The following is a 12,144-nucleotide window of genomic DNA, read 5'->3' on the forward strand; positions in this document are numbered from 1 at the left end:
ATGCCAGTTATATTAACAGCATCTGCGGAATGGTTGAAAATAATTTAAATAAATTTCTCAGTTTGTAAAAATTAACAAACATGCATTGTAAGTGTTGCATGTCCCATAGACATCCAATGTATATGCAAATTTTTTTGCATGCAGTAGTCTTTAACTTTAAAGGGGTCATCCCTTTAAAGTTAAAGACTACTGCATGCAAAAAAATTTGCATATACATTGGATGTCTATGGGACATGCAACACTTACAATGCATGTTTGTTAATTTTTACAAACTGAGAAATTTATTTAAATTATTTTCAACCATTCCGCAGATGCTGTTAATATAACTGGCATTGAACCTGGAAGTTTCCATTAAGTTCATAATTAAAAAAAAAAAAATCTATATACATTATCTGTACATATACTGTAGAACCATATACCTTTATGCATTTGGCAGATCTAGTTATCCAAAATGACTTGCATTGCACTTAAGGTTTACATTTTATCAGTTCATGCATGGGAATCAAGCCCATGACCTTTCCGTTGATAATGCCATGCTTTACATGCTATACTGTATGAGCCACAGGAATCCTGATTTGAAGAACCTATGATGTAACAACAAAAATATGTTTTTAAAAATGGTTCTTGATGAGAAGAAGGCACTTTAATGAACCTAAAGTGCTGCAAATAACCAATGAAGAACCAATATAGGATGTAGTTGTTTGAGCCCAGTGGAGTCTTTTGGTGGCTTTGGTTATTTGTTTTATAATGTCAAAAATCTCATGTTTTACAATAAGATCGAATTTGCTAATATTAGTTTGCATGAACTAACAATGAACAGTACTTCAACAGCATTTTTAGTAATCCTAGCCAATCTTAATTTTACTATTTACTAACACTTTAAAAATCAAAAGTTCTGTTTGTTAACATAATGCACTGTCAACTAACATAAACAACAAATGATTGTTTAATTGATGTCATTATTTAAAAAAAGTTTTTGTCCATTCACTGAAAGGTTCAATGCTGTTCAGAAAGAAAGTCATACAGGTCTAGAGTGAGTAAATGATGACAGAATTTTCATTTTTTGCTGAACTAAGCCTTTAAATGTTGTTTTTCTACAGTGATATCATTGCAAAGTGGCTGCAAAAAAAACTCCATAAACTCTTGATGCACAAAAAAGCGTAAAAACTTGATGTGTCCATATTTGGATGTTTCTGAATTGGTCTGAAGCCATTACCCTCTCTGTGATGATAGACTTTAGATCTGTAAACACTATCATCAGTGCTGAATGGGCCCCAGTTGGACACCAGCTTTTGTTATGCCACAGTTAAAGTGGATGACATTATCTCAGATGTGCATAATACTTTCTGCAGATAAAAGTACAGTCTATAATTAATATCTAAACCCCCTCATTGTTTCGTAGAGAGATACTGTGGGCAAAACCACCAACCGGATTTTGCAAGATCATCTGTGCATTTGTATGCACATGATGAAGACTTTTTAGATGATGGATTAGAAATAAAGGCATACTTGTGTGACAGTAGCTCAGCCCTTGATGCATCCTGGGAAATCAGAGAATGTGATCATCGTGGTACTTTCATAGCCATAATGCTCCTCACCTCTCCAGGCAATCAGTTAATTGCATTTTAATGTTATGCCCAGACAGCAGATGAGAGAGAGATGGAGGAAGGCTAATAAAACAGCGTACCTGGGGAACACAATTTGTGTTTTGCGTTAAAAAGGAGAAACACACATTTCTACTCCAGATCATTTAAATAGATGCATGCATTAATTGCTCACATGGTTCTGAATTTCATTTACTGAGGTTTTGGTTGTGTTGTAGTGATTTTGGTGAACAATCAAAGGAATAGTTCACACAAAAATTAAAATTTACTCACCATCAGGCTATCCAAGATGTAGGTGTACTTGTTTCTTCATCAGACAGATTTGGAGAAATGTAGCATTGCATCACTTGCTCACCAATGGATCCGCTGCAGTGAATGGGTGCCGTCAGAATGAGAGTCCAAACAGCTGATAAAAACATCACAATAATCCACAAGTAATCCACACCACTCCAGTCCATCAAGTAAGGTCTTGTGAAGTGAAAAGCTTTGTGTTTGTTAGAAACAAATTCATTATTAAGGTGTTTTAACTGTAAATAGTCATTTCTGGCCATATTGCAAGTCCATAATCCATAATAATGCTTTCTCCAGTGAAAAAAAGTCCATCTTCTGCTGTTCTTTCACGTCAAAATCCACCCACATTTTTATTTAGAACAGTTTTAGACTGTTTTAGCTTGTATTGATGTATTTCTCTCCTGATTCACACAACGAGAAAAAGTGGAGAGAGCAATATTATGGATAAGAGGACTCCTATTTTATCTATAAAAATGTCTTAATGATGAATTTGTTTATTACAGACATGCAACTTTTGGCTTCACAAGATGGTATTTGATTGGAGCCATGTAGATTATTGTGATGTTTTTATCAACTGTTTGGACTCTCATTCTGACGGCACCCATTCACTGCAGAGGATCCATTGGTGAGCAAGTGATGGAATGCTACATTTCTCCAAATCTGTTCCCATGACGAAACAAAATAAAAATATTATATTCATTTTGGATCAACTATTCCTGTATAGGCCTCTATTATTTCAGTTGCGGAGGTTTTTTCATAAAGGGAAGATTTTGGCTAAAATGTATGTATTTAGTTGAGTCAGTTAAAGCTCCTCTTTGTGTTTACAGTTAAATACATGTTTCATGAATTACATTTTGTGTTTCAGTGGAAGCTGTATATTTCACTGTTTGTTAAAGATGTTCACACGATCATTTATAAAAATCTGTGACCTAAAAATAATGCAGGATTTTAAATTTGTCATAATGTTCCTTTACTTCTTTCTTGACATGTGAGCTGGCTGTACTTTTGCATGCACAGACCTGAAACAGCTATATTTCAATCTGGAGAACTGGAAGTCTGCTGTGACTTTTACATGCATTTTCTCAAATTAGGTGACTTTTGGAAAAGTTTTCTGCTTTTGCATGAACAATATGGATGTGCGTTTCCATAGTCCTCTCTCCAAGTTTCCAGGGAAACAGACGGGCAGATCAGAGAACAGCAAATCAAACACAATCATACATCATCTTAGCCCTTACGAAAAAGAAGTTTATTCAAGTGTGCTATTAGTATACTTCTTTTAAACAAAAAATAGGAAAGTATACTTTTAGTCTACTTTTTATGTACTTCTCAGAAATATACTTAAAATGACATTTAAGTATACTTATACTTAGAAAAAGTCTAAATATATTTGAGCTATACTTGTGTTCCTAGAATCTGTGTTTTCATTGTTATACTGTAGGGGGCGCTAGTACACATCTTCTGAACAGAATTTCCAAAAAACACAAGTGAAGAGGAAACTGAAACAACAGATGCTCCCACATGTATTCTAACACGATCATCAGACATAAAACAGCATCAAAACTGTGTAACCTTATGAAATAAAATGTCGACCAATGAAGAGGTAATAATGACTGTCAAGCTTTGGGGTGTTGATCGACTTTATCTACGTTTTGATTATCATTCTGAATCCAATTCATAGTCTTTTTTCAGCTTTTTGTTCAAAATGTTGTTTATTTCTTTATTTTTTGTTTATGAAACTTATCCACATTCAAGTGTTTAAAAAAAGAATGCATGAAGCTAGAATAAAATGTTTTTGTTTACAAGCAGATACCCTGTTCTTTTGATGTTTTGTATGTTCAGATATTCATGTAACAAAATATAAACAAATTAATACCTAAATAGGGACATAGTAGTATACTTCAAGTATGATGTAAAGTTCACTTAAAAAAAACTTACGAGTATACTACTAGGACACTGATATTTGTATACTTACTACATAAAGTATACTTAAAAATATACTTGAACTTTACTTAAGTATACTTACTAAAATAAACTTGAAGTAAACTACTTTTTGGTAAGGGAGAGCACTATTTCATTCAAAATGCTTCTCTCTAACTGGCAAGCTATAAGATTCTACCAGTTGTGAATAATATACAAAAAAAAGGTTTAATTGATTAGGCGTTTTGAACCCTGCCCATCGCAGCCCGCTCATATTATCCATGCTTCATGATATTCCTGATGGAGAGAAGTGGTTTTCCTGCATGAGAAATGACACACTGCCCATTTTTGATTATGTTCAGAATGGCATACTGCAATACCACTCATGCTATTTTCTGCTGTATCATGCATACTATGCTGTGAAGTATGCAGTGTCTTTGCTAGAACTGATCTGTGCATATTCCTGTCCTAATTCTTTTTCACTGGAGAAAGCAATATTATGAATAGGCGACTCGTATTTTAGCTGGAAACAATGCTTTGACATTAAAAATGTCTTGATGGATTTGTTTCTTACAAACATGCAGCTTTTCTCATCACAAGATGTTAACTGATGGACTGGAGTGGTGTGGATTACTTGTGGATTATTGTGATGTTTTTAGCAGCTGATTGGACTCTCATTCTGACCGATGTACGATACATTTCTCCAAATCTGTTCCAATGAAGAAACACACTCCTCTACATCTTGGATGGCCTGAAGATAAGTACATTTACAGCAAATTTTCATTTTTTTGTGTGTGAACTATTTTTTTTAGCACAGCCAGTATTCACAGACTATTTTTAAGTCCTATGCAATGCAGTGCAGTATTCCATTCCAAATATAACAAATATTTACTCATTGCATATTTTTAAATAGTATGCGTAATCTAGCTAGTTTTTAGTGAGCATTCTGTTCTGTTCCTAACATTGTCCATATGTTTTTTTTTTAAGTAGTAGGCAGTATAGAATATACACAGTGCAATAAACAGTATAGTATTCTATTCTGAATCCATACGTTGATACGGACTGCGAGTAACTGGCTACACTATAACACTCCCACTGGCTGATAGGCGCGCACGGGGGGTCGGTGCGCTATTAAAGCCTCGAGTAGACGCGCAGTGCCAACAGACAGTTCTGTGCTGGAATACCGGAGACCCGAACGACATATGGATTGAAGCATCTTACTTCACATCCTGACCACAAACCACTTAACGTAAGTTCAACTGAGATTCAACAGGTTTTGAATGCAAGAACAGCTTTGGAAAAGTTTAAATGCATGCGTTTTTTTTTATATAATAGTATTTTTTACTATTGCTCATTAGAAATGTGTTGTGGAATGTGAAAACTGCAGTTGCATCAGTTTTACCGTGTTACAGGTGGTTGATTTGACAGCTTTTATTTTTCTCTCTCTAAAATATACCAGTAATTAACACTTAGAAAAAAGAACCATAGTGGGGCCACCATGGTATTCTTGGAAGTACCTTGGTTCCTACACTGTGATATTTTAGTAGAAATTGATTTTACCATGATATATGAGATATCATCAATCATTATCAGTTCACATCTGCATGCAAAGTCTCTCAAGTGCACCAGTTTAGACAATGCAGATGTGTGTTAAAATAAGACAGCGCCTGGTATTCTGCATATGATTTACTTTTGAACAAATAAAGTCCCCCTTTGCAGCTTCGTCTCACTGTTGTGCTTCTGCAGTCACAGAACAAAAGCTGCACAGTCCGTATTTACATACAGTACAGTATGTGCAATAACCTTATAATTATTTATCACCCTAAACCCTATATTCCTATTCCATCTATACCACACCTGTACATACAATTTATACTTTTTTTTTGTTGTTTATATTTATGCATGTGTATTTTATTCACATCTCATTTTTATTATCTGTGTGTTGTTGTTGTGTCCGTGTACTGGAAGCTTGTGACACTATAGCAAATTCCTTGTATGTGCAAACATACTTGGCAATAAAGCTCTTTCTGATTCTGATTTCACATCACAGAGTGCTGCAGTCTCCACACATTAAACACTGACCTGAAGTGCAGCTGTTGCGCAGAGGACTCTCACACTGGGAAAAGGTTCATGCATCAAGAAATGACCTAATAGAGAGGGTTTTCAATGCTTATAGACTATAATAAAATAATATTATATAAAAATAAAAAAACAAAACAAGAAGTCAAATTTTATAACACTTTATAATAACTTTCATTAAAATGATTAACAAAAATGTATTTGTAAATTGCTTTTGATGCCATTAGCTAATGTTCAGTCTTTGAGGTAACTTACAAAAAATGGAATTAAAATGAATTGTTTTATCAGTTAAAATATTTAATATGACTAATTCGACTGACTTCATTTGGTTATACCAGTAAAAATAATTGTTAAGGGTCAGATCAGGAAGAAATAACTCACTAAGGAGGTTCATTTTTTACAGTGTAGAAATGTCATTAAATCTTTAAATTATACATGTTTAATATATCCTTCTGCACGGACCCACAGGTGTCCAGAAACCTCTGGTTGAAAATCCTGGTAATAAACATTAAAGACTGTAGTAAAATACTTGAATGTGTGGTTGGACATTGTAAGCGGGAAATACAACATAAATCAATATATAAATATTTAGGTAAGATTAAAAACATACTTAAAGCAGTAACGTCTAAACCTACCAGGTTTTATTGAAGTCAAAAATATAATTTAAGATGCCTGAATAAAACTGAATTACAAAATTAAAAAGATGAGAGCAGCTCCTTAAGTAATTTTTTATCAAGTAATTTTAATTTTTTTTACAGTGTACCTGCACTTATAGTTAATAAAATGCACACATTCATGCTTTTTGAAACCATCTGTGTACATTCTGCATATATTTCTTATGTAAATAATCTTTGTGGACTGAATGTGGAATGAAAGAATGATGCTGAGTGCATGTTGAGCGGCATCTCCACGAGGTGACAGTGTACTATTGATAACGGAAAGGGAGACAGGTGTCAGTTGTTTTTAACAATTGCTTTTTAATGTTAGCAATGTGTTAACATATAGTGTCAGAATCTCCCAAGAATCCACCAGGTGACAGTGTACCTAAAGCAGCAAGGAGGTGTATCAGTTTGTATTTGCATTCATGAATCACAGGTGTCAGTGTGGGTTGATGATATTTCGTCTCACTCTCTGTGCCCACAGGGTGCAATTGCACGTCTCTCCCAGACCCTGCCGAGAGATGTGGCTGCTGGAAAAGATCCGCGGTTCAGTGGAGGGAAGCGTTCTCCGACAGGGAGGCTCGGCTGACAAACAGAGCAAAGCCCCCACCTACAGCAACGTCCTCACCCCTGACAAGATTCCTGACTTCTTTATTCCGCCCAAATTGGTGTGCTGCCCCCCAGAGGAGGAGACACCGGAGATGAAGCCAAAAAACGGGCTCCATTCTTCCACGTCCGACCAGACCATATGCTGCAAGACGCCACAGGGCAGTCCGCGCAGCCCGCGCCTCATTAACAAGCTGGCTGGAGACACCAAGAACTTGCTCAAAGCTGCAAACCGCCACATTATCCAGATTGAGAGCGCAGATGACTTGGTGGTTGGGGAAGTGGGCGACCTCAACACAAACGCCGACCCCCAGTCCCAAACGGCCATGTCCTTGCCCTATGTACCCAAAGCACAAACCTCCTACGGTTTCGCCACGCTCATGGAAAGTCCTCACACGAGGCGTAAAGAGTCCCTCTTCCATAGTGACCCCACAAGTCCGCTCACCTCGCCCAACACGCAACGCAAGTCGCAGGGCAACCACTTAAACCCCAGCGACTGTAACATCTCCCATTCCAACCCCTACCGGTACTTCAGCGGGGGGGAAAGCGACACTTGCTCCTCGGCCGAGTCCTCCCCGTTCAACTCCCCTCTGTTGTCTCGCTCCGCATCCCTCCTCAAGATGTTCACCCACGAAACCCAAGCCAAAGTGTCCCGAGCCAAGCGCTCCTTCGCCCGGCACAGTTCTCTCTCCACGGACGAGTGCAGCTCTGTGGAGACCAGCCCGAACATTCAGAGGCGCTTTCGTTGCCCTCCTTCTCCAGCATTTCGAGGACGGAAATACGGAGCCAACATGGATCGCTTCACACAGCACACTGTCAACCTCCACAAGGGTGGAACTCTACGCATCTGCACAGACTACGACATTGACGCCACCAGGCTTCATGTCCGTGTGCTGGCGGCCGAGGACCTCTACGATAAGCAGTTCGATGTGAAGGCCATCAATTGTTGCGTGGCTCTGTTCCTGAACCCGGGAAAGCTCCAGAAACAGCGGAGCACCATTATCAAGAACAGCCGCAACCCTGTCTTCAACGAGGACTTCTACTTTGACTCCCTTCCTGTTGCGCAGGTGAAAAACCTTGCCATCAAGATGAAGGTAGTCAACAAGGGCACCAGTCTGAAGAGAGATACCTTACTGGGAGAGAGGGAGGTACCTTTGAAGGAGTTGCTTTCTGGGATCTAGAGGTCATACTTCATCTCCCACCGTGGGGCAAACACACCGATGCGGTCTTCAACTAACAGAACCAGACAAGGAAATATCCCAGCTTTGATTTTGAGTCCTCAAAGGGGTTGGTCCCTTTGGTTGCAAAACTCTCCAACTAACTGTGTGCAGCTTCCTAACATGTTTACCAGCTGTGAGAGTGTATGGATGTGCTGTATGTGTGAGATCTTCTGTATATACAACCCATGAGTGTACAGGCTTGCTTCGATTGAATGAGTTCCCAGATTCGTGTTTGTGTTGAGACCAATGTCTTCTTGATTCCAGACCCTGCTGGGTCTCACTGTTGGAGAGACCAATAGATAAAAACAGCTCCCCATCCACATGACGTATCTCGACAACAACAGCACATTCTTGCAGACTGACATGTTGAAGTCACTTAAGGCCAGATGCAAATGCATGCTTCATCAACCGTTTGAGCCTTAAAAATGATGAGAGTGACAAATATATATTTTTCCCCCGTATTGCTATAATAACAGTGTTTCACCTTATGCCTCTCTAATTCCACACTTTAGGGTTTCAGACTGTGGCATTTCTCTCAATCTCACTGTAAAACTGGACTTTTTTCTCTTCTTTTTTTTTTGAACGCTGAATCTGTGCGGTTAAAAACACCCTTCAGCCTTATTGAGTGACAAGCTGCTCACTTTGAGTGACACGGAACTTCAGAGTAGGACTGATTCGTGATTGGACAGAACATATGACATCATTGTGAATGTCAAGACAAATGGGATTTCTGTAAATAGAAGGCTCTTTTAAATCTGCTTCTGTGTAGTTGCACCTGAAATCACTCCCTATTCCCTATATAATGTTCAAAATACTACAGGAAACAAAAAGTGCCAAAAATTCCCATGGTATTACCACATTTTTTGGACATGCTTGTGATAATGCCATGGTATTTTTTGCAGTAACTTGGATTGGCATGGGTTCTTGGGTATGTACTGTGGTAATCCCATTGTTTTGATATTTACCATGGTTATTTATATGAATATGGTAATCATGCAGTACCATAGTATATATAAAAGTATTGTAGTATTACAATACCTGATCTGATACCATTGCTTTACGTTTTTGGGCATGTACTATGGAAATACCTTGCTTTTGGACAAGTACCATGCAAATGCCATACCATTCTTTGAAGTACCATATTTACATGGCAGTAAATAAACAGGGTTCCTCAAATCTGGCCCACGAGATCCACTTTCCTGCAGAGTTTAGCTTTAACCCTAATCAAACACACCTGAGCATGCTAATCAATGTCTTCAGGATCATTAGAAAATCACCGGTAGGTGTGTTTGATCAGGGTTGGAGCTAAATTCTGTAGTGCATTGGCCCTCCAGGGCAAGATTTGAGGAACCCTGCTCTATACCATTATTTTTTCATATAGCCCAAGTTTTTGGACATGTAACCTAAAGGTTTCATAGTATTCTTTGAATTGCCATGATACTTATTGCTTTACCATGGTACTGTTTTAAACTGTTATATAGAGGCTATGCTAATATACACAATGCTTGCAAAGAAGTTTCTTCAGAACAAAAATTTAAGTGTTTATGTTTCTAAAGGACATTTACGGTGCCCACTAGTGCATTTTAGCTTCAATCTCAGGTTAGGGAACATAGTGCATTTTCGTATGTGCGCACTTTAATAGATTACATTTTTAAGGTGCATTGTGGGTATTGTTTAGTGAAGTATAAAATTGTTCAATAAGAATAAGACCTGTCCCCCAGGAAATATGGATTTTCTTCATACAGCGTTTATGTTCAGAAAGTGTTCTGATGATTATTTGTCTATTAAATATGTGCACAGAGTTTTGGCATGTTTATAGTAGATGTGTTTGTAGATGTTTTCCAATGGGAGCAGTTGCATGGCAAAGTGTCCAAGCCCTCATGTTTTCATTTCTATTGTTATTAAGTCAAATGGTGAACATGTAAGATATAAGCTCACATCTTTTCTTCACGTCATCCCCTGTATTGGATCCACATCACTACCACTACTTTGTATTGATACTAATTTTTACAACAGAGCGTAACAGTGACTGCACGTTTTTTTTTCTCATTCATTTTCTCCACTGGTATTTTGAGGTAAAAGGTGTTAAATAATAATAGGCTGAACTGAAAAGTCTGTCTTGAAAGGTTTATATCATCCAAAAAAAATTGGATTTTCAACTCCGGTTCCATTTAAATACTATTGATTAAAGCCAAGTCAGATAAATTTGGACTTTAAAATTACCCTTGTATAAGACACTGTAATGCGTCACACATGGCAAGCTCTTTGTTTGACCTAAAGAGTGTCCGGTAATATTCCTGAGAGCTCTTCAATCAGGTTACCGCACTCTTCGGTTCTTGAGTGGATTCACACAATTGCAGCGCTATTAGAAATGAGACAGATTGTCTCTCAGTTCTGGCTTCAGTTCAAGGCAACACATCTGTGTGTTTTTGATGAATCATTTGCATATTCTTAAGGGTGAAGTGTGTAATTTATGTGCCACATGCGACACCAAATAGAATTGCAACTAGTTTTCATGTTTTCTACTGGAACGTGAGTGATTTCCTTGTGCAAAAGTTGCTAAGGAGTTGGTTGCCACCTCTGAAAATTGTTTCAGAGGCTTTTGATGGAAGATTATAAATCGTTTATTTTTTTTGTAATAACATGCAGATGAATCATGCACAATAAAGTTGCAGTTACACAAAGTGAGTTTCTAGCACACATTCAATGTTCTATGTTAGCATAGACACTTGCATAGACGTACAACAACAACAGCATCTAAAACTTTAGAGACATACAAATACTTAGAGCCTCATAAAATATCGAATTCAACGAGTTATTTTATTGCATTTCTAATAATTTTACACTTGCAACTGAATTTAATTGTCTTGAAAGCTTAAAGGGTTAGTTCACCCAAAAATGAAAATTAGTCTGTGTTTTACTCACCCCAGAGCCATCCTAGGTGTTTATGACTTTCTTCTTTCAGACGAATCCAGTCGGAGTTATATTAAAAATTGTCTTTGATCTTTCAAGCTGTTTAATGCCGCTCAGCTGGTGTTGCATGCATCAGTCCAAAAGAAGGTCAATAAAAAGCGCCCATCCATTAAAAAAAACGTCTCACACGGCTCCGGGGGGTGAACAAAGTCCTTCTGTAGCGAATCGATGCGTTTTTGTATGAAAAATATCCATATTCAAAATGTAATAATCACTCTAATCTAGCTTGCGCTCACTGTTGTAAACGGAAGCAGTTCCAGGCGGATGACGTATGAGTTCAGCTTTGCGCATGCGCCGCTCAGAAGTGACGAACACGGAAGCGCAGCAGAGAGATCAAAACAAAACAACAGTCACTTATTAGAAGTATAAAACGAGGATTTGTAAATAAGAATGTCGGAGGATTTCGATATAAGCCAAGAGGAGACTGGTTTTCCTTTGCTAAAGTAAGGAAACTTTGCTTCCTTTGCTCCTGTAAACAAACGTTGGTTTTCACGAGACTCACCAGCGCATGCGCAGCATTGAACTCTTCATCCTTCAATACTTCATCTGCCCGGAGCTGCTTCCGTGTACAACTGTTGGCGCAAGCTACATTAAAGTGATTATTAGGTTTTGAATATGGATATTTTTCTTACAAAAACGCATTGATTCACTAGAGGAGGCCTTAGTTCAGCCCCCGGAGCCGTGTGAGATGCTTTTTTTAATGGATGGGTGCTTTTTATTTAACTTCTTTTGGACTGATGCATGCAACACCCGCTGAGTGCCATTAAACAGCTTGAAAGATCAAAGACAATTTTT

At 37.8% G+C, this 12,144-nt stretch overlaps 1 protein-coding gene across 1 annotated transcript; it reads left to right on the top strand.

The window, feature by feature from the left end:
• The first annotated feature begins 4,738 nt into the window (after positions 1-4,738).
• LOC107558277 (C2 calcium-dependent domain-containing protein 4C-like) lies at positions 4,739-9,519 on the top strand. Its single transcript, XM_016241909.1, has 2 exons — positions 4,739-5,061; positions 7,035-9,519. Exon 2 carries the CDS (start codon positions 7,072-7,074, stop codon positions 8,335-8,337), a length of 1,266 nt encoding a protein of 421 aa, XP_016097395.1. The 5' UTR covers positions 4,739-5,061; positions 7,035-7,071; the 3' UTR covers positions 8,338-9,519.
• The last annotated feature ends 2,625 nt before the right edge of the window (positions 9,520-12,144 follow it).

The sequence above is a fragment of the Sinocyclocheilus grahami genome, unplaced genomic scaffold, assembly GCF_001515645.1.
Source record: "Sinocyclocheilus grahami isolate Dianchi unplaced genomic scaffold, SAMN03320097.WGS_v1.1 scaffold639.1, whole genome shotgun sequence".
Taxonomy (NCBI): Eukaryota; Metazoa; Chordata; class Actinopteri; order Cypriniformes; family Cyprinidae; genus Sinocyclocheilus; species Sinocyclocheilus grahami.